Source organism: Gymnoscopelus braueri, assembly GCF_963280865.1.
Source record: "Gymnoscopelus braueri genome assembly, chromosome: 16".
Lineage (NCBI taxonomy): Eukaryota > Metazoa > Chordata > Actinopteri > Myctophiformes > Myctophidae > Gymnoscopelus > Gymnoscopelus braueri.
In genome coordinates this window covers 28,705,709-28,729,502 of record NC_137616.1, presented here as the reverse complement: position 1 = coordinate 28,729,502, position 23,794 = coordinate 28,705,709, and the positions used below count along the sequence as shown (strand labels likewise).

Below are 23,794 nucleotides of genomic sequence, written 5' to 3'. Positions count from 1 at the left end.
ATGTCATAAACATAAAGTGTCTTGATTACTTGCAAAACAATTTATGTATGTGTGCCTACTTTCCGTTGGCCTAGAGAGCACGAGACTGTTATTGTGGCTTGTTCAGTTGGCAGAAAAACTGTCAGCTGACCCACAACCACAACCTCTATCAAATAAATCAAGTGTGGATTAGTGCATAATGCATTGTTATCTGAGCAAAGCTAATATTTGCCAAACAGAGACTTTGGGTTAAACTGATGGCCTAACGTCTGTGAAATAAGCTTTGAATTTGTCGAAAAATAAAACATTGTGAGCTGAGGGTGACAGGGTCCTCCACACAGCATAGTGGCCGATTCTGTCGGAAGTTCCCAATAAATAAATAGATGGTGGTGACGGGGCGCATCTGGTGAAAGCCGGAATTACATTCATTGTAAACTCATCAGTCTGGAGCTGGACCAGAAAAACAAAGAAAACACCAACATAAAAGACCAGTCATGTTTTAACTTTATTTATTTAATGAGTTCAATTATAAAGCTAGCTATTCTTTTACAGTATTTGCTGTCCCAATGTATAAAAACACGTCGGTAGATTGAGGGATGGAATTTTCATTCCCTGGTTATCCAGGGGATTTCGTCATCAAGCTCTCCCGTTTCTTTTCTCTGGGTTACCACTAGTGATGGGTCAGGGTATTTTAGAACCTGACCCACCCGGCCCATTATGAGAAACCTAACCGACCCACAAGACTCTAAAAATATGTGTTAATCAATGACCCCAACCTGACCCCAAAATTACCCAACAAGACCATAATTGCCCTGACATAATTGTGCCTGAAGCAGCTTACCTGAATCCAACCCGCGGGTCGACCCGTTAATCACTTGTATTTAGTAGTTACTTATTACAACATAGTATTTATCAAAGTGTTCCACGTCCTTACATCTTGTAAAATACTGTATCATAATTTAATTGTCACAGCATCCCAGTAGCTCCTGGCATGTCACCTAATGAGAGGAATCTGTGCAACTTAAACTCAAAGTCAATGGGATGGTAGCTAGGATGCCTGAAGGTCCTGGTCATGTTGTTGGCCAGGTAGGGAATAAGCTCACAACTCTCTTCAAACAACGCTAACTTCTTCTTGTACTTCTGATGGACGTAGTCTGAGCTTTTATGGTTGAAGGCTGTGGAGAAAAGTGAGAAAAAGATAAAAGCGAAAACAAAGATGAGCAAGATTGTTAGAGAAGCAAGCAAGACGGGAATTAATTCTATTTAGCAAACCTCAGATGAAAAGTAATGAGAAACACAAACTAATTTAAAACATTTATCCGGAGCCATATGCGCTGTTTAATACTGCACCTCCCCCTTAAAAGAACTAACGCCCAATCACACCAGCAGTGTCAATTTTCTGGAATACTGGCCAAATGGACCCATATGGGACCATTTGGTTGTCTGGGTTTTAGATCTGAAATCAATCATAATGGTGGATTAAAGACTATGCTCATAACACGGCGCAACAGGACCACCATAATAAGGCAATAGTCACCATACTAAAGAGTATAGGCTACTGCTTTGCACTTGCTCACTCAAGACACAGCACACATTGCAAACAACCTTTTCAAAACTATGTATTATTCCACACTGCAAAAACACATATTCTAATGTCTACAAACATTCCAACCTTCAACATTGAGGTGCCCAGAGTTCTCAGGTGCCCACTGTTCCTGCATCCAAATTGGGCATTAAAAGTCTAAAAGCCTCACTAGTAGGACCTAAATGCATTGCTGTTCCCAACATCTAATCAGACCAAGTGGAAAATGTGGACTGTGGGTGGCACTACTAGAGGAACGGTCACAGGGTCACCAAATTCAGTAGGGGTCATCGTCTAGTCTAGGGAGCATGACAAATTCATGGCAACCCAACCAGTAGTTTTCAAGATATCTTGTTTGGGAGCAAATAGAAATATTGGTCAAATTAAGGAAAACCACACTGCTGAACTACATTTAAGCAAATTGTTAAATGACACATGACTTGGACCCAAGAGATGGTCTCATTTACCTTTCAGGTAATAGGCCATATAGAGCAGAGCTGATCTTTGCACACTCATATAGGGATACTTTGGTTTGCGACGCCCAACAGCTGTCATGGCCTTGATGATTGCTTCTGCAACACCCTGTCATAAAAAAACATGAGACAAATCACTTCAGCTGGATGTCTCAGAAGCATGCTGTAATTAAGCAATGACATTAAGAAGTTGTTTGCCTTAGGTGTATTCATTGAGTGCAAGTCTCACCTGTTGCAAGTAACCCAGCATTGGGAGGGAGGTAAGCTGCACTGGCTCACAAATGGGAGGAAGCTTAATGGGTAGCTTTTGGTCCCAGTAGGTTTCAGGCAGCCTGTGTTTAATGTATAGATTGAACACTTAGTTTCATTAAAGCATGCTAGTCATTGTGGTTTTCATAATTATTACACTTGAGACAAGCATCACACCTGCTCCTTATGAATAGGCTTCATATAGCTGTTTTTTTTTGCCAAGAACTACTGTAAGAGTCAACTCCATACCTGAGAAACTTGTCCTGTTTATGCTCTGTCTCAAATGCGTAAATCCGTTCCCTGTATTCCACAGCATATTCTATGTTTCCTCGAATCAGGGCATCGTATCTGAGGAGAAGTAAATCTAACATTAACACTATGAAACATTGCACCTTAAAGGCATACTGCTTAGTGTGTGTGGCTTAATTGAACAGACCTTTATAGACACAAATATTTGTTCGAATATTGATTTGGTTTGTTTATGTTCGTAGAATGATATAGTGTATTGTTGTTTATTTTTTTATATGCATCATCATATTTTGTCATTGTGCTTTCTATCAAGAGAGAAGTGGTTTGTGGACTGTGTTGCAGCATACCTCTGCTTTCCATCCAGGTAAGTAACAGGGCAGAAACCCTTCATTTCAAGCTGCTGTGGGAAGCGATTCTTCACCTGAACTACAGTTATCTTTCTGGGCAGTAGGTGGGGTGGGGGCAGTGGGTATGGGCATCCTGGGCTCACAAACTGATCTGCAGTGGTCATGAACCGCTGTGGTTGATAGGGGAATATATTAGGAAAAATAGGTTACTGTGTGCTTTGATGTTATTTTAATCATAACACATCATATAAAATAACATAGAACTAGTGTAACCCTCTCATTAGGGTTTTCATGAATAATAATTGACTTGGATTTAAGTTTCACTACAGAATTTGTGTTTTTTAAATGAAGTCTCTAGACAATCACCTCAAAGTGGTCTCTGCAGCACATCCTGTAGTAGTGTCTCTTGTACTCAGCTGCCAGTGCAAGGGATGCAACGTTTGTAGAATCCACTAGGTGATGGTGTAGAGCCAAGCAGACTGGGCAATAGTGGCCAAACTCACCCAGTCGAGACTGCAGCTCCTTGGGGGTGATGCACAGCCTATCAATGCAAGCCGCCTGGCCTGCAAAATTAACACAATTAATAGTTCTTAGTTAAACAGAGATAAACATATTTATATTTTGGTCAATATTGTTAAATGTTTTTGCACAATGATGGTATTACTTTTGGACATACAATTACATGGCTATGACATTGAGATGTAGATTACAATGTTAATTAACGTTAGGGATGTTCTGCTAAATGGCAGAAATTAAGAACTGTTCATTAATTCATGACCATTTTAAAGCTTTCATGACATTCACTTTTACACCACATTCAAAGTCTTTGTCCTGGTCCTTCAAAAGTGTACAAAAAGTTTTAAAGATGGAGTGCCATGATATTTTTCAACCCTAAAACCTGATCATAAGGTATTATTATTATGTAAGGATTTTTTTCAACAAAAAAAAATGTACAGTAAGTGTTAAAATGTTGTTTTTATGTAGACACACCCACCAGTGCATTAAGTATACCTGGTTCTCACCTTAGCACCTCCTCCACCACCTTAGCACCACCCACCTGTCCTAGTCCCTCCTCCTCCTCATGCCCACACCTGTTGTGTTATGATAATGAGGGGGAGGGTGTGGGCTTTGTGATGTCACTAAAGCGCTGTTTCTCTATTGGCACATTTGACCCTCAAGGTTTCAGCCTCGAGGAAAAAACTCCAAATAGTCAGAGAAGACATAAAACACCATAAAAACGCCACCGGGGGGCTTAATGAAGTTCTATCAACCTCATAGACACATGAAAAACAGAAAAAGTGCAAAAACATGGCACCACCTCTTTAAGTGAAAATTCCATTCCAGTGATCAATGGCAGGTGTTTTTCTCTCACATTTCTAAAGCCTTTTCAACTGCAATGAAAAAAGAAATCTTTGCCTGCGGGTGTCGCTGGTGAGGGATTTTGCCTGTCAATCATCGCCTTTGCTCCGCCCCCCCCAAAGGAAAGGATAGGGGAGGGGAGGGGCGAGGAGGAGAGTGGGCGGGATTAATTTACTGTGACCTCACTGTCGAAGGGCCAAGCTCAGATTACTTTTCAGCCTAATTATTCAGAAAACCCCAGACCACAGAAAATCCACTGAATGTTCTAAGTTCAGGTTTTTTGGGTGTAATTGAGGTCATAAAACCCCAAATAAAACATTGAAAATAAAAAAAGTGAAAATGAATGTCATGATACCTTTAAAGCTTTGTAGTAGAACATACATGAGGATATGTTGTTGAATTAATAATTGTCCACTAATTACATGTTATAAACTCCAGTCATGTTCACCATACTGCCACTGAGTCATTTAGAGTCAAGCATGAGACAAAGATGAAAGATATGAGTCTGGGGATGTTTAAAGATGTTCAAACAATAGAAAGGAATAGATTTCTGGAATGCAGATTGTACATTAATGCTGACCAATGGAGCTGCTAAGGAAGATGTTTTTATCTGTGGGACCATTAAACGTTTGCTGTGCTGGACCCGACATCAAGGCAGATGTAGCCTACAGTATATGTAGTGTATGTGTGTGTGGTCCAATATGTTCTGCTCCTTCATAACTTACCACTGCGGTTTCTCTCCAGGTAGCTGTAGATGTGCTTCATCGAGACGCGAACCTCCTCTATAACGTGGTTCCACACCCACCATTTGCTCCTGAATCCGTCTAGCAGGACCCAGTTATCGTACTGCTGTCGGAAGTATTTCCTCACACCCTCCGCCTCCTGCTTGTAGTGGGAGTTACGGATGTGGAGGATCTCAGGGCTGTCATGCATCAGATGAGGCCTGCCGATGGAGGGGAGGGAAAGACATTGGGACAGTATAGTTTATAGTACATTGTATGTTTATGATTTTTAAATTGAATTGTGTTGATGACATGATGTCCGAAGAAGTGAATTCTATGGAACACATAAGCAGTCCTGCTAACTGTTCTGATATAGATGTTACAGTGTGTTCTCTGACTTGTTGGGCTTCATCTTGTCGACAAGGCCTCTCTTCAGCACCTCCACTGTGTCAATTGACAACTCCACTACTATCATGGGAATGATGCTCCGTGCCTCCATCAGCTCCGCCTGTGTACGTGTCACAGGGAAGCCATCCAAAACATAGCTAGAAGAAGAAGAAGAAGAAGAAGAGACAGCTTTGGAATGTTTCCATAGACAACCTATTGACAGGGTCCCCACACATTTTTAGCAATGAATTTCCAAAACTTTTCCAAAACTTTTCCAGAATATTTAGCCCAATTTCCAGGCCTATATAACAATCATTCAGCGCAATAATGTGTCTCTTACTCCTATGTAGAATGCCCAACCATAGGCAGTGTAGCAAAAATAAAGCATAGAATATAGAATAGTACAATTTCATTCAAAATTTCGTGCAAAATTAGGGCATAGCTCACTGGAAGACTCATTATGGCATCCGTATGACTTATTTTATTTAAATAATATATGCCATCACACAGCCCGTTCGGCGAAAAACTACTTATGTTACATATTTCGTGTAATGTTATACATGTTTATGAAAATGTTTTGTATTAACAAAATCAATAGCCAAAAACAATGCATAGCCAAATATTTTTCCAGGACCCTTGATAAATTCCAGGACCTTTGATCAATTCCCAAACTTTTCCAGTACTGGATTATTTTTTTTTCAATTTCAAAATATTTCCAGGAATTTCATGACCGTGGGGACCCTGTATTGATCAATTAACCAACCAACCAGTCAATCAAACTTAGCACATTCTATACATTGAAAGGCAGGACAGTGCATTGTAAATGTGAAAGTGAAAAGCAAGTAATGATAAAACTGAATGAACAACAACAACAAACACAAAAAAAAACTGAAACAGAGATAAAACCAAGGATATAAGGGAGGCTCAAGAAAATGTTTATGAAAGGAGATAAAACATTATGGAAATAAGCTACTTTGGGGTTATATAGTAGAGCGGATAAAAGCAATATTTAGGGAGAATCGTTCACTTGGTGATACAAGTGTGAAACTTGGTACAGATCATCTTTAGAGGTCATTTATCGTTTTTTTTAATCGAGCCACTTGAAAATCAAAGATGGCGGCCATTTTTCAAGATGGCCGACATCTTAGTGGGCAGTTAAGTGATATGATGGTTTATTTGGTGATACAAGCATGAAAATTGGCATGAGCAGTCTCTGTGGGTCACTTGACAATAGGCCACCCACAGCTACTTGAAATTTCAAGATGGCGGCCATTTTTCAAGATGGCCAACACTTTAGTGGAGCAATTAAGTTATATAATGGTTTATTTGGTGATACAAGCATGAACATTGGCATGAGCAGTCTCTGTGGGTCACTTGACAATAGGCCACCCACAGCTACTTGAAATTTCAAGATGGCGGCCATTTTTCAAGATGGCCAACACTTTAGTGGAGCAATTAAGTTATATAATGGTTTATTTGGTGATACAAGCATTAAATTTGGCATGAGCAGTCTCTAAGGGTTGCTTGACAAGAAAACACTCCCAGCCACTTTACATTTCTATTTTCAAGATGGCCGCCCCCTGGATCCTCAAAAGATACATTTTCTCATAGAAATTTATGTTTTTTTTTCTTTAAGGACGATTATACGATTATTATTATTATGCTAAAGAACAACTTTTAACACATCACAATATAGTTGTGTTGATTTGTTGATCATAGATAGATTAGATAAGAGTGAATATCTGCACTACCAGGGCACACTGGTGATATATCACTGCTGTTAAACTCAGAGTGGGGTTCAATGTCAGCTAATTGAAAGTTGGTATCCCAAATGCTGTCTAATTTACCCCAAAACAGTTAGATAGCCGCACCTGAATTGACAGGTTGTGCCAGCACGGGAGAGCCGAGCCAAGGTTAATGGGGTTTTAGTTAACCGGATGGTGTACAGATCGCTCAGGATTTAAATGGCATTGGATGAACGATCGAACTAAGTGTAGGGTTAAGGCACGAACTTAGTTGTATCCCATACATCAAAGTGCTTGGTAAAAGGTGGTAAAAGGATAAACCCTCGGCCTCTGCCTATGCTGCAGACATGGCAGAAGCCATCATAACAGTTGTGAAAACTAACTGGGACAGATGTTTAATTTGTCAGCAGGTCACCAAGGAAAAACTCATTCAGCCGAGTTTATTCAACAGAGAGCACGATCGTACTGGTTATGATACCATTGCAAGAAATGTTCCATTATTTCATAAGATCAATGCTCTGCCTATCTTACCTAGTCCAACCCGACTAGATGAAGGTGATGGCATAGAAAGCACATCGACAAGAAACAGAGCAAAATATAATTCAAGCTGTAAACTTAGGTTCAACAACACAGAGCTGGAAAGGGCCCAAAAGAGAGCATCTACATCTGCTGAAGACACTGAAGATACCAAAGATATCCATGTCAAGAGGCCAAGAAGATCTAATGTATGACCGGTCCAGCGATGTCACAACTGTGAACGAGGCCAGGCTTGATCTCTTTGCCAGAAAGCAAAGACAATATGACTTGATCCCACCAACTCAAGCAGCACTCAAAGAGCATGCCAAACATGCTTCTTATGAGGCTGGATACGTGTGGGGACAGGCATTGAAGCGACATCCACAAATGCAGAGCCCATCTGACTGGGGATGGGTGGAACAGGACGAGAAGTGGAAAGTCTTCTGGACTCCACTTCCACCTATTGCGGAGAGTTGTTGGGAGTTGACCAAATGTGGGTGCTCCAAGGCATGTACTGGAAGGTGTAACTGCTTCAGATATGGACTCAGTTTCACATGCCTATGTAGTTGCCCCTGCTAGAACCTATTTGCATGTTTATTTTGCCAGAGTTATTCCCTGTTGTCCTCTGTGTTTTCAAGTGGAGGCCTATGGCTCGGCTTCCCCTCGTCACATCGACGCATCATGTTTTACTTTTTATCTAGTCTATTACTGTGTAATTTTCAGTTGTTACTTTGTAACATTGCTTCCACTGCCTTCCACTGCCATATCTAACAGTGAAGCACATTTTCAGTTTAGTTCCTTAGTATCGTTTGTCATGGTTCCGTGGCTATTGCCATTCAGTATTAGCCATTACTCATAATTTTGGAGCACTGTCCGTTCAGCACCACAACTGTGCTTATCAGCACCACAACTGTGCTAATTTATTCATCTTATTTTTTGTTTCCCCACCCCTTAGTATTTTAGTTAGTAGTTTAAAAAAAACAATATATATATATATATATATATATATATATATATATATATATATATATATATATATATATATCCTCCCTTGTGACTGTTACCTTGTCGTGGTAAGGGAGCTTGTTTAGGCCTACCTCAGTGAACCCTGAGAGCTATGCCGGTGGGAGGCAACTCCTGACAGGTCTTACCAAACTGGACAGGTCGTGGGCGAGGAGTCAGACAAAACACAGTCAAACAACCTCTCTTGACAGAGCTTTTTGAGGAACCCAATACATTTCTATGAGAAAAGGTATCATTTAAAGATTGACATCTTGAAATTTCAAGTGGCTGTGGGCGGTTTCTTGTCAAATGACCTTTTGAGACGGCTCATGGCAATTTTCATGCTTGTATCACCAACTAAATGATTTCTTAAGCTTAACTAGTCCACTAAGGTGGTGGCCATCTTGAAAAATGGCCGCCATCTTGACATTTCAAGTAGCTGTGGGTGGCTTATTGTCAAGTGACCCACAGAGACTGCTCATGCCAATTTTCATGCTTGTATCACCAAATGAACCATTATATAACTTAAATGCTCCACTAAAGTGTTGGCCATCTTGAAAAATGGCCGCCATCTTGAAATTTCAAGTAGCTGTGGGTGGCGTATTGTCAAGTGACCCACAGAGACTGCTCATGCCAATTTTCATGCTTGTATCACCAAATAAACCATCATATCACTTAACTGCCCACTAAGGTATCGGCCATCTTGAAAAATGGCCGCCATCTTGGATTTTTGAGTGGCTCGATTAAAAAAGTCAAAGAGTTGACCTAAAGGAATGTTCATGCCAATTTTCACGCTTGTATCACAAAGTGAACGATTGTTCCTACTATCCGCTCTACTAATAGTGGTATTGTCTTGTTCTGGAGTAACTAAACATACAGGATAAACATGTACAGAATCTTTGTTATCATCAATAACTCCAGTCCCTTTCCTCCTCCCCCTAGGTGTTTTACCCGTGAGTGCTGCAGACCAAGCCCAAGAGCGCCACCTCCAGGCACCGAATGGCCAGTTCATCAGGCACAACAAGGCCCTTGGAGAGGAGCTCCTTCATCTGAACTGCCAGGTCTGTGTGCCCCTGAGAGTTCAGCACCATGCGCATCACGCCACCGATGGACAGCCGCGCCAAACCGTACTCCTGAGCAAACTGCTGTGCCACTGGAAAGACAAAAAGTGTCAAAAAGGTGTTAACAGCAGTCAGTGAAAGAGAGAACTAGAGAGTTGATTACAAGAAAATACGAATATTTAATTTTATGTTTTGGCAGTCTGACCTGTGGTTTTTCCAGATTTGGGCGGTCCAATGACAGCCACTTTGAGGGGGAGCGGCAGGTTGGGCTTTCTCTGCTTGAGGTACTTAATGGGGTTTAGCATGAATGTGTTACGAGTCTCATTGGATGTAAAAAAGTAGATATACTGGTGGAAGAGTAATGCGTGTGCCATATGGAGTGGCCCACGCAAATGCTGGATCAGGTCTCCTTCTGCGTACTAGACAGAGAGGTGGGAGACACGTGGAGGGAGGATGGGGTAAACGTACAGTGCTCAGCAAACATAACATTGGGGTAAAGATTAGCAAACAACAAACATAATATGTTACTAGCATTTTAATTGTCTGGTATGTGTTATTTTATTAATTCATGTCTCACCATGACAGGGTCCCAGCAGCCAAAGGCACTGTGGACCTTGTAGGAGAAGTACAGCAGCTTACGCGCCAGTCTGTAGCTGATAGGCTTGCACTTCTGGAAGAGTGACTCCCTGTTGGTCAGCAGGGGCTGGACCTTCTGCAGCAGCTGGTAGCGTACAATCCTTGGCTTACGTGCTGCATTGAGAGACACTTTGGGAATGTTCTGTTCATTGAGGAGCTCCTGGAGATAATGGAACAAACGAATACAATTGTAAATTAAGAATGTCGTTCATTCTGTCTGAGGAGTGTTGCCTGAAAATAGCAGACCACATGTTGTGTGTAGAAATACACTTAAAACTGTACTAAATTATAAATGTAACTCTAATGTTATGTTTATTAAATGATGTTGATATGGACATCACAATTACATTGGACGAAACCAGATGCATTGTTTACAGTGTATATAGCACAAGTGCTAATTTTCAACACCTGTCCACTTAGGCATAGTGTAGACTAGGCATAGCATAGTGTAGACTAGAGCATGTGAAAGCATTGTACATGCATGATGAACGAGGCTAAAATAGTCTGCAGATGTGAGGATGGAAACTCCACCAGCTTGCGCTTCAGTTGTTTCTCAGATGTGCATGTCCCTCTATGGTGTAAAGTTGTAAATGACTGTAAATGATGGTGAGGTATGGGTGGATGTGTATTTTAGTACCGTCACGCTGCTGAGGCTGTTGTCGTCTGTGTCAAAGCGTTCTCCTATCTCTATCTCCAGCCTCTCAACAGCCGCTTCCTCTGTCTCTTCACTCTCCTCCTCGTCGTCTTCCTCTTCCTCGGGCGGGAACTCAAACTGCAGCATGGCCTCCACCTCTTCCGCCCTGGTTTCACCCTCTATGTCCACCTCCTCGTCATCTTCATCGTGATCATCCCTCAGCTGCGAGTTTGTAGAGGCAGTGGTAGCACAGTCAGTAGGAGAATAAATTACACAGATGAAGGCTATGTAGATGACGATGAGGATGATGAAGGTAGTTAGGATGACCTTGCTTACCTTTGATGATTTAGTGGCTGGCTCGGCCATGAGTTCAGCCCTCCTCTTGGCAATGGCCTCCTCCTATCACAGAAAAGGACAGACTTGTGATCTCTTGAGCAGAGATTTAACCACGTGAACCGTATTCACACAGGCAGTTCTTGATGCAGTCTTTTATTAACTCCACGTGCAAAACAGTATCCTTTGGTTCCAAACATGAATCAAACATTTCATCCAAACATTTCGCGCTGCAGCGATTATAACAGCGGTCAAAAAACATTTGCCCTTCTGAGTCAAACCTCCCACTCGTGACAGTGAATCTAATGCTTATATACCCAACAGCGCCACCCCATGGTCACATAAATCCATTTGACATTTTTCACCCATTTGGCTCCTACAAACATGTTTTACCCTCTACATGTTTTTACCCTCTACACCAAATCTCTTAGCCGAAAATATCAGGTCAGCTATTTTCACAGAATGCTCGACTATCATGAGATGCCCAGAATAAGGACGCTAGGGTTCACGTGGTTAAAGGTGGTTGAAGCAGAAAGCGCTCACCCGTATTTGGTGTCGTAGGTCACGGAGGAGTTGGAGCTGTGCCCTGCGGCGGTCACGTCGCTCCCTCCAGGCCTGCAGGCGAGGGGGCAGCAGGCGCCTCACAATGTCATCGACCTCTACCGCCATGACGACCGCGACGTCAGGGAAGAGCTGCCGCTGGACCATATAGCTCACCTCGTCAGCGCTCCGGGGGAAGCCCTCCAGGATAAAACCTGTGGACCTGATGGTGGCGGGGGGGGGGTGGGGGCATATACAAGTCAAGGTCAAAAGGAAGGGGGAGGGAGAGACGTGCAGCCAGAAGTGGCTGTAGCTATATTTCACACACAAAAACACATGAGTACGAAGTGCAAAATGCATGAAGAAAGACGTAAGTAAACAAAGGGTGTAGAGGGGTTGTGAGGTGAGAGAAAGGAGTGAGTGGGGAGGTCATTCATTAAGAAGGAGCACAAGATGCTGGGTGGAGGATGAAAGGGTAACTTACTTGTATGGCTCCTGTTCCCAGTAGGTTGACAGTAACTTATCCAGGATCTCAGGGGCCAATGAATCACCATCAGACAGGTAGGCTTTGATGGCTTCCTCCTCCTGGGTCAGTGTCACTTCCTGCCACACGCACACATGCACGCACACACACGCACACGCACACACACACACACACACACACACACACACACACACACACACACACACACACACACACACACACACACACACACACACACTCTAACTCTCAAACTCCCAGTGGCAACAGGAATGAGTTTCAAGTGTCATAGCTCACAGTGTGAAGGATATCAAAATTAACCTTTGCCTCAGTCTCAGGTTCATTGATCAGGGCATCCTCTCTCTCCTGTCCATCCTCTGCCTTGGCTTCCTTTATCAGGGCGTCGAGGTCCTCCGGAGGGTCCTCTGGGGTTTCCAGCTCATCAGCACAGGGCACGCGGCTCTGTGTCTTGGCTAGGATAAGCTCTTGGAGCTGCTCCCTGAAGTCTATATAGAAGATGCCCAGTTGCTGGGCAAGCCACTCGCCGTGGGTGGTTTTGCCCGACCCTCTGGTACCCAGCAAAATGACTCGCAGGGCAGGAGGCTTGGGTAGAAAAAGTTAAGAGTTAGAAATCTTTTCAGATTTGTCTTATTCTGTTCTATGTTTTGTTGCATATCTGTCCGCACACCTTGAGCAGATCAGTTTGTGCCACAAACTCTGTGGGGTTTTGAAGGAAGTGTTCCCTGGCCTCCTGGCTGGAGAAGTGGTAGGACTTCTCGCGGTACTTTGCTGCGATCTCTTCTGTACAGGACCACAGGACGTTGTGTTCTTTTAAGGCCACGGGACAGAAGTGATGGGTGTCCCCCAGTGATCTCGTGGCTGTTATATCCTGCATTTCATGGAAAGGAGAAAAAGGAGGAAAGGAGAGATATCATCCCAGTGTTGAAATAGTTGTACAAAAGGATCAGATGATCCCGTGCCTACCCCTGTTTTTCGTTCCCAATTTGGACATCATGCTTGCATGTGTGACATCTTACATCATATGGAATATACGTATTTAGTTATCTCATCCAACTCCGCCCAAGGTTGGCGTTTTCTGTTAACCCAGATTGTTAACGGAAGCTGACCCGACCATATCTCACATGAACATCGTAACCACCGTTATGACCGGATGACCTAAAGTGACTGCCGGTGCCCTATTGATCTTGAGTGCATCCTATCCTACAATAGAAAAGTATTCCTGGCTGAGCCTGCACTGCAAAATCCTGAATGTTAATTTAACTCTGAACCTGTGTAGGGCCCACTACACTCTCGGCTAGGGGTGTGCCGATACACTAATTTCACGAAACGATACGATACGATATTGGGCTCACAACTTCGATACGATTTCGATACGATACGCACTTTTTTATTATGAAAATATATGGGGGAGAAAAAAAGCTAATGCAAACAAATAATTCTGTTTTTGCATTATTCAGACATGCAAACTTGTAGCTTTTCAGCTACAATAGCCGTTTTGAATCCAAATAGGGCAATAGTGTGACACCTGACCCGAAAAAAACCAACATGTTGTCACCCTTTTCACCTCGGGGCTGTTTGCATGCCTGATTATTATTATTGTAAAAAATAAAAATAAAAATAAAAACGATATTTTTTCCCCCCAAACCGATACATATCGTCACGAAAACGTATCGCGATATATCGCGGGACGATATATGGGCACACCCCTACTCTCGGCCCCCGGCCGAAACATCTGCGTTGTTACTGCTGCCTGGGTCATGAAATAAATAAGAGAGCTAAAAGGACTTAAGTGAGTGCTAATAAAAGAGCTTGTCATGGGCCCCTTGCTGGGGTGTCGGCCGGAGCACAGAATGTTTCAACTTTGAAAGTTTTGAATTAATGTCATAGAAGGGAAAATATTGTTTTTCTTTTGACTGACTTCATTCTCTCTCTCTTCTGCTTCATCCTCTTCGTCACCCTCCTCTGCCTTCTCCATCTCTGCCAGGGCCTGACCATCTTCCTCTTCCTCATCTTGGTCCACACCTGACAGCTCCCAGGGCACGTGCTTGAAAGGCCCTGAACAACATGTAAAAGCAGTTTATATGTGAAGTTTCGTTGCCTGATTGGAGTTTGAAAGGTAGATTATCATTATTTAAAAAGAAAAAGTACGTTAAGTACGTTTAGTATCTATCTATAGTATGATACTGTGTAAATGTTTGGACTGTAAACAAAATTGTAAAAGAAAAAATCTACGGTTTGTCAGACTCTGATGCAAACAAATGAAAAGTCATACATTCAAGCACATACACGCAAATATGCGTACACACACACACACACACACACACACACACACACACACACACACACACACACACACACACACACACACACACACACACACACACACACACACACACACACACACACACACACACACACACACACACACACACACACACACTACAGTTGAGTACACTCACTCTCTAACTGGTCGACCATCTCTCCCACCAGGTCATCAGGGCTCTTGCTGCCAATCTCCAGTATTGAGAAGCTGCTGGCAGTTAAAGAGGATTCCATGCTCTCCCATTCCATCATGAACTGCTTCAATTGTAGCTTATAGTCATTCATCACTGGGCTGTCTGGATAACCTAACTCCCACTCTTCAGGTAAATGCACATCTACAGTGATCCGAAAGGGAAGCAGGGAAGGTGTGCGTGTGTGTGTGTGTGTGTGGATGGATGTGTGTGTTGGGGGTAGTGAGAGACAGAGAGAGTGAAATAGAGAAACCAAACTTAGCTTTTTTTTTTATCTGCTAAGAACAAATATGTTTGTTAATGCATGAAGAACAAAATCCCACCTTCTTCTTTGATAGTGACAGAACGTTGTGTGTTGTCTGTGTCAGGCACGTCTAGGTTTTCTGCCAAGAAAAAAAGTTACAATACGTCTTAAAAATACGTCTTTACATTGCTTCACTGCAGAGAAAAACAAAGAGACAGACAGACAGACAGACAGACAGACAGACAGACAGACAGACAGACAGACAGACAGACAGACAGACAGACAGACAGACAGACAGACAGACAGACAGACAGACAGACAGACAGACAGACAGACAGACAGACAGACAGACAGACACATACCATCAGTCTCCTCTGCCACTGTCTCTAGCTTAGCCTGGGGTTCTGAAGTTTTGGCTGCCACCTCTGCTTGCTGTTCCTTGCCACTTCTAGAATAGAGACCAAGGTGACATACAGTAACCACAAACAATAATTATGTAAAAAAAAATATTGAATGAATTAAGCTCTAATAGTCATCAATCATGATCATGATGCATCATCCAGAACCACTCACAACAAGGCTCGCTTCTCCCTCTCAGACTTTTCCTCCCGCAACCTGCTTTTCACTGCCATGTCCACAGAATCCTTGTCCATCTCATAGAGTCTCCTTAAAACTGTTCTTCCTGTAGTTGGTTGTGAATATAGGCATGAATTATCAACTTGCCTGGGGTTGGTGCTGTAGTTGAACTGCTCTTTTTCCCCTCTACACCAAATCTCTTCACCAAAAATAGTAGCTGATCTACATGAAGCTCACAATGCATGGCAAAGCGACACTTTGTGACCTTGTAGATCTGCTATTTTCGTGCGAATCCCACAAATGTAATTCAATTAAAACGTGGTGTAAGTGATTATAATAATAATAATTATTATTATTTTTGTTAAATTGCAAGTGTTAAAATAGCTCTATATACTGGTAGCAATCAGTGCTATAGACAAGAGTGTTTGTTCAGTAACAGGGTCTCTCAGTTTCTCAGAGTGAACAGAAAATACAATTTCAGGTCGGGATACCAATTTCATCCAATCAGGAGAGCGAACTCAATGTACTAGGATACAAGATAAACAAGTGAAAATGTGTGAAAGTGATGAGAAAATGTAGATAAATAAGTAGACAACATTGGAATTGGAACACTATACAATTGAAGCTGAAAATGGGTTCTCTGTTCTAATTGGATGGAATTGGTAACCCACCTGTAAATGCATTTTCTCTTTATTAGAATTGGAGAGACGGGGAGACCCCTGTTACTGAACAAACACTCAATAGCAATGATTACTATCAGAATATAATTTTAGATTTCAAGTTTGAACAAAAAACTAATATTACTTACGGCACCTTAAACACCAGAAGCAGTTTCAAATGAATGTTCTTGGTTATTTTGTTCTGTCTCACAGAGCTTCTCCTACCCTCACTATGACTGTCTTGGAGGCAGAAGAGGATGTCTGGCATGATTCCAGTGTTGGTCAGCTGTATGGCAGCCAGCTGGGAGTGGCTCTTGGGAAAGTTGTCCAGCACCCAACCTGTTCTCATCTCTGCGTCTCCATCAGCCTCCTCAATCTGATTGATGTCAGGATCATTAGAGACTGCACCAAATTAGCCTCAAAACGTATACAATACTTTGGAGTATGATGATTGCAGTGACATTTTTATTTTATTTTCGGCAAGCAACATTCTCCTGCTATGACAAGGTTTACTGTAAGCTATACCAGACCAGTCTTTCATTAACTTCTTTAGCTTATGCTGGCTATTGTGAATGCTATATGGTATATGGCACAACCTCATAAACAGAAGATTTGGATATCCTAAATAATGTAAACACACACCAGCTGCAGGTGTCTGTCGTACCTCTTTTATTCGCTTCTCCAACACCTCAGCATACAGGTCAAGGGGAGGTGGTGTGTTAATTTGCTTGGCCTCTCTTAGTGCATTAATCACTATGGCCTTCACCTCTGGGTGATCTTCTGTCACTGAAAACAAGAGAAAGCATTTGCCATTTGCCTTTTTTTTTAATAAAATGGAAAAGTAAGTTGCTTCCCAGTCAAAGTCACTGATAAGTAAGAGATAATGTACAGTGAGCCGGTCATTATAGTAAAATCAATTTCAAACCATGAAAGGCTCACTGTACCGCACTTATTAAAATGGCTACTTACTAAACAAAAAAAACACAAAAACAAAATAACAATAATTCTAAATTATTTTATTAGCCTAACAAGATTCCGATTCCATAGCGATATAAACCGAGGCTGAGCAGCGGTCTCTTATTCAACAATAACTTCCAGACAGACACATGGTGTTAGTTTCCCACCCGCTTCTAAATTGTTATTTGTAATTCTTAAGAATGTTTGATACCGTATGCCTGAAGGTATTTAAAAAGAAAGTTGTAAGAAACACAAACAGGCTAACAGAAAGGCACATTATGCTACACATACCTGTAACACAAAAAAAATGTATATAACACACACACACACACACACACACACACACACACACACACACACACACACACACACACACACACACACACACACACACACACACACACACACACAAACACAAACACAAACACAACACAACACAACACAACACAACACAACACAACACAACACAACACAACACAACACAACACAACACACACACACACACCCACACACACAAAGCTTATCTCACCCAAATCCTGACTGCCCTTCATCTCCATCTTCATCTTAATTTGCTCTATGGCGAGGTGGGTTGTGTCTTCTTTCACTTGGTCCAGCCTGTCCTGCTGTATCTTCACTACAATTGGCTGCATCAACTCCTCTACGTCCAGCACTAACGCGCCGTAGTGCCGGGCGAGAAGGGCGCACAACGTGCTCTTCCCCGCCTGCCGGGGCCCAATGATGGACACCCTGCAGGGGGCCCTGGGCATCGGAGGCAGCAGGTAACGCCGAGGGTTGATGGCAAACTTATGATAGGCCTCCTCAGATGAAAGGATGTAGACCTTGTCCTGAAACCTGATCAGGGGTTGAAGGGGGATTATTCAATCTATATAAAACAATCACAAATTACTCGACGCTTTCCAGGTCAATTAAGCTTAGTTTCCAGCCCCCAATCCTTATTCTTCCTTTCTGCCAGTGCCACCAAATGTATATGAACAAGACCAGGAGACCTGGTTGAAATCTGAATGGCTGGGTAGGAAAAGAGGGACAGACCGACCGACCGACCGACCGACAAAGCCTCCTGTAGGCAGACCCCCTGGGGTCTGGCAAATATACATACAGTGGCATTTTATGTACAGTATCTAATCTGATGTAGCTACAGTCCAGCACATACCCTCCCACCCACAGATCACTTACCCCACAGAGAACTCAGGCAGTCCGTGGGCGGTCCTGCCCTCCTTCAGAGCTATGGGGCAGGTCCGACCCCATCGGCTCCTCCTCCATCTGAACCCAGGGGCTACAGCCCTAGTAGAGGACATGAATCGCAGCAGCTCCTCCTGGAAAAGGAATATATGGAGTGGACTCAAGATCACTCCACTTCAAGTCAACCAAGAGTGAATTTTTAGCAGTCAAGGATATGGCATGTTAGATACTATATAATCCTACCAGTACCTGACTGACAGTCATTGCACATTGTCTCAAACCTGTAACTGTTTAAATGTGCCTATTATGGCATGTTCATGGATTACGTTAAAGTGCAACATTTTGAGTGATCACAGACCGTGCCGATCTCATCTGGCAGTTCTTCCTCCTCATTTTGGTGCAGGCGAACAGGAACAGCAACTCTCCTCACTGCTAAGGATTCTAGACGGGACATAACATACTACAGAAACAGCAGTAAACAGCTTGGCATCAATGCCGCAGAATGAATGGATACAAATTAGATATTGCTCAGTTCATGTCAAAGCTCAATGTATTTACAACGTATATAATATAGAGTATAGTTTGTCTTACCATATGCAGCTCCTCAGGGCTGTGATTGCCATCCAATTCAAAAAGGTAGAGGGGGTTATGGTAAGCCATGTAGTCCTAAAAGAAGAGCAGTCAACTCATTTACCCCAAAACCCATAGGACCTATTGATATGGCCAATTATAAACTACTGTAGCCTAAATGATCTTTTGAACATTAAGGGCTTTAAGCTTTAAGATACTTTTTCAATCTGTGACTCATTTTAGGAAATGGGGCAGTTCACTAGCCACTTTAACAGTTTCCAATGTAGATTTCCAATGTAGATTTAAACGGCAGATAGGCTGACTGTGAGGTGCTGCCCTGTGGAACATACCTCAAGTGGTCTGAGCACTGTATTTTTGTACATGTTGATCCTGAGCAAAGCATTCTCTGTGGAATTCTCTGGCAGCTGCACCATCTGGCCAATCATGTTCCTCAAGAGATGCTTCCACCAGACACCCAAAACAAACACATACACCAGTAAATGGGAGGTACTCATTGGAAAGGTTTCAATAGTATGCTAAAGATTCAAGTGAAGCTCTTACAGTACACAGCTTATACATTTGTTATGTTAATTCAACTGTACAAATGGACTCATAATACTCAAGTATACAATAAGTATGGATTTTTCAGAAAACATGGTGTAATGGGTGATCTTCATATCTGTGGGTGAAATCAACTGAAAGCTCAGCTACTACTGCAAGATGGAGAACATATTGCTAAACTGTTGACAGGCAATGTTAGACCCAATGGCAAAAAGAGTTTGTGTTCTGTCCATGATACCTGCTCAGCATCGCCTTGATCCTCATCCTCCCCCACATCCTCGTCTTTGTTCTCTCCCTCACTATTGGAGTCCACCTCCTCAGGGTTCCACTGTTCTCTGAGGTAGGCCTGCCCCGTGTCTGGATGCTGCTTCAGGCCTGACAGTCTCTGGATCAGGTCCCTGTCTGCACACTGGTGGAAGGCGGGATTTAATCACAAACATGCATCAACCAATTTTCAAGTTGACTTGAAATCACCAACCATGCTAAAATTGGACAGTGGTGGAAAAAGTACTCGAATGTTTTACTTGAGTAAAAGTATCAATACTGCAATGTAGAAGTACTCTGTTACAAGTAGTTTTGGTATAAAAATGTACTTAAAGTAGCAAAAGTACAATTACTAAAACGTTTAAAAATAGCAGATCTACAAGCTCACAACGCGTCGCGATGCGACGCGTTGTGAGCTTGTAGATCGGCTATTTTCAAATAGCCTAGGTATAAAATAGGGCTAAAGTGGTTAATGTATGTTTCATAATGTAATAATTTATATCTGCAAAGTAACTAGTAACTAAAGTTTTCAAATAATTGTAGTGGAGTAAAAGTACAATATTTTTCTCTGAGATGTAGTGGAGTAGAAGTAAAAGTATTGAAACTTGGAAATACTCCAGTAAAGTAAAAATACCTCAAAGTTGTACTTAAGTACAGTACTTGAGTAAATGTACTTAGTTACTTTACACCACTGAAATTGGATGTGGAAATTAAAACTTTAACATTATGGGCAAAGGAGGAAAGGCATTTTTGAGGTCAGGTATCCAATATTGAGTCTCTAGCATAGACATGTAAACAAAGAATATCAATTTCTTTACAAAGCTGGACAAGGTAAATCATGCAGTGCACTACATTGAGGAAAAGGAAAGAAGTGTTATAAACCTTAATGTTTATGATGAAATCAGGTGTCAACTTGAGGTTTTTGATCAGCTCAATCTGCTCATTTATCTTCAGACACTCTTCTGACATGACAGGCAAGCTGCTCAACACATAGCCTGCAGGGAGCCACAAGGTACCATCACACACAAGCAATAGCAAGGCCGTAGCAGCCTACTCCAGTTACAAAAAAATAACTACTGTCCTAGCTTATTTCTGTCAGTCACAGCCAGGACTTCCTCTTTTTGTGTTTGGAAAATTCAGGTATGTCTGGTATTATACATGCGTACTGAACCAAATATTTTCAGGTACACTTGAATTGTGTCCGTATTTACCATAGTGCTCAACATCTGGTGACTGGAGTCTTTTAGTAATCAATTGGAACACTGTCTCTTCTGGAATACTTCTCCCCTCAACCAAGATATCCAAGAGCTGAAATTATGAGACAGACAACAGGAGGAGGCTTTAACAGGCTATACAACAAGCAAGTACAGTTGTTCAGGGCAAAAACCAGCCAATTCTCACCTCTATGCCTTGCTTTGTTTGTTCTTTGATGTGAGTGTTGAGCAATTCTGTATCTGAAATATTACAGAACAGATTCAGAAACATAGTTCACATATTTACAACCGTATATACCATGGACATGGACACTACGTTGAAACCGGTGTGATAATAAATGTACTTGCCATCAATCAAGATGCACCGCCAGGACTCTGCAATTTTTTTGGCCAAAGTAGATTTGCCAACGCCCTGCCACAAAACATTTAGATGTGCTTTAAGCACAGGTCATGATCATATTGTGTGTGTCTAGAGAAAGAGGAAGCACTTCAAGCACTGTGATGAGACCTAGTGCCTTACAAAGATATAAAGTAAAAAATGTAAAAAAGTACTCACATTTTTTACTTAAGTAAAAGTATCAATACTGCAATGTAGAAATACGCTGCTACAAGTAAAAGTCCGGAATTCAAAATTTACTCGAGTGAAAGTACAAAAGTATTGGTATCAAAATGTACTTAAAGTACCAAAAGTAGAAAGTACTTATTATGCAGATTGTCCCATTTAACAACTTTTCAAAAGTATAACATTTATACAAATCTTTTGAAAATAGCCGATCTACAAGCTCACAATGTGTCACACATTGTGAGCTTGTAGATCGGCTATTTTTAAATGACCGAAATGTAAATAGGGCTGAAGTGGTAAATGTATGTTTTGTAATAATAATCAAAATCTACAATGTAACTAGTAACTAAAGTTTTCAAATAATTGTAGTGGAGTAAAAGTACAATACAATTGAGATGTAGTGGAGTAGAAGTAAAAATACCTCAAAATTGTACTTAAGTACAGTACTTGAGTAAATGTACTTAGTTACTTTACACTTCTGAAGAATGATGAGGAAAATCCTGAACAATTAAGACATTTTGCTGGACCTCCCTTTTCTCCTATTTTATGGTATACATTTAGGTTATATAGATTGAGGTTAGGGTAAATATTATAGTGAATGTTATAAGTGAGTGGTTGTTATGAATGTATTATACCGGCTTCCCAACGATGATGAAACAGGTGGGCTTGGCAAGAAGAATCTCTCTCTCAGCTTCATCTTCGATTAAGTTGTCGACATATGTATCCATGGAGCGTCTCTTCAGTTTCTACAAAAGTGAAATTAAGAATTCGAAGCAAACATAAATGGGATTGATCGAACGCGGGCTGTCCTGCCCTAGAATGGCTGTGATATTATTTACATGTCATGTAGTGAAATGGTAACAGGATAGGTGGGCACCAAGGAAGAGTGGGCACCTCGGTGTTAAATTGGCATTTTTTCCCAAAATGTCAAAAAAAAATAATATTTGGAAAATGTTTTTAAGTAAAGTAAAGTATACCACATGATTAGAACATGCTTAAACATTCAACAATTAAGGTCTAATATGTCTACAATTGCTACAAATTGCTACAAAACCTGTATATATGTCATTTTGGGGCATAAACAAGAAGTTCTAGGATAAAATTAAGTCTGATGATGATGTACTGTGCATGTTCACATCATGTAGCCTATACTTTATATAACATGCTGTAAGACCATTTTTCACATCATTTTGGACAACATTTTGGACAAAGTAGCCAATTTTACATCGAGTGCCCTATCCTGTATTCATTGAAATGCACGTTGTAGTGAATATCACAACCATATAGGGCTATAGGGCTGTCATAGCCCGGGAATGTCTGTGATCTTACATACATTTCATGTATTTCAAATACATGAAATGTATGTAAGATCACAGACATTCTAGGGCTAGGGGCTGAGCCTGTCATTGACTTTACACGGGTAATAACCTGACGTTATTAACATAAGGCTGGAAATGTAGCCACAACAATGTCTCTAAGGTTACTCACCTCTATAAATTGACTAATTCCAGCAAATCCTTGCTTTTTAACGTTGAATGGCTCACCAAGATCTAAACCTCGTTGCTCACAGTTTAATGACAAAGGTGGTAACTATAGTAACCAGCAAACTAAAACCCAGGAGCACTTAGGTAATTAAGTAACGTGGCATGAAAACAGATACTATCACTATGAGTCATACACATGTTAACTGTAGGAAATACACATTTAAATACTGTATTGACACGACGCAATTTGGCAGGCTTAAAAAGACAATAATTCTCAAACTTGCAACAAGCATTCGCTCTGGATCAGTGTTGCCATGTCCACTTATTATAAGGCTTACTTTTCTGTAAAGTCGCTTGTAAATATCGGTATTGCAGGTTGCGTGTTTTGGGCTTGTTTCGTAATGCTGTTTACCAGTGGTTCTTTTAAACATTTTCATTAAGGACCCCAAAATTAATATTTGTCCACGACCCCCCCCCCCATCTAAAAATATGTTGTGCCAGAGACCCCATACCATATTTGTATTGTTAAAAATGTTTTTAAAAAACATTATTCAAAATGTTTCACTTTTTATTTAAAGATTTGTTTGAAAAAAGCAGATCTACAAGCTCACAACACGTTGCATCGCGACGTTGTGAGATTGTAGATTGGCTATTTTCAAATAGCCGATCGATGC

The 23,794-nt window shown here is 41.5% G+C and overlaps 1 protein-coding gene across 1 annotated transcript; it reads right to left on the bottom strand.

The window, feature by feature from the left end:
* Window positions 1-945: 945 nt before the first annotated feature.
* On the bottom strand, window positions 946-22,364 carry ak9 (adenylate kinase 9; the record flags this gene model as incomplete). The annotated part of the gene is made up of 34 exons (XM_080452769.1): window positions 946-1,154; window positions 2,029-2,143; window positions 2,264-2,366; window positions 2,533-2,631; window positions 2,880-3,049; window positions 3,246-3,442; window positions 4,964-5,181; window positions 5,359-5,505; window positions 9,562-9,763; window positions 9,877-10,090; window positions 10,249-10,467; window positions 10,945-11,340; window positions 11,818-12,037; window positions 12,299-12,417; window positions 12,617-12,898; window positions 12,984-13,184; window positions 14,235-14,371; window positions 14,776-14,955; window positions 15,153-15,212; window positions 15,436-15,521; window positions 15,647-15,755; window positions 16,534-16,684; window positions 16,973-17,094; window positions 17,795-18,117; window positions 18,460-18,599; window positions 18,824-18,925; window positions 19,057-19,131; window positions 19,386-19,496; window positions 19,835-20,005; window positions 20,743-20,855; window positions 21,072-21,168; window positions 21,262-21,314; window positions 21,423-21,486; window positions 22,272-22,364. 34 exons carry the CDS (start codon window positions 22,362-22,364, stop codon window positions 946-948), a joined length of 5,298 nt encoding a protein of 1,765 aa, XP_080308895.1.
* Between the last annotated feature and the right edge of the window lie 1,430 nt (window positions 22,365-23,794).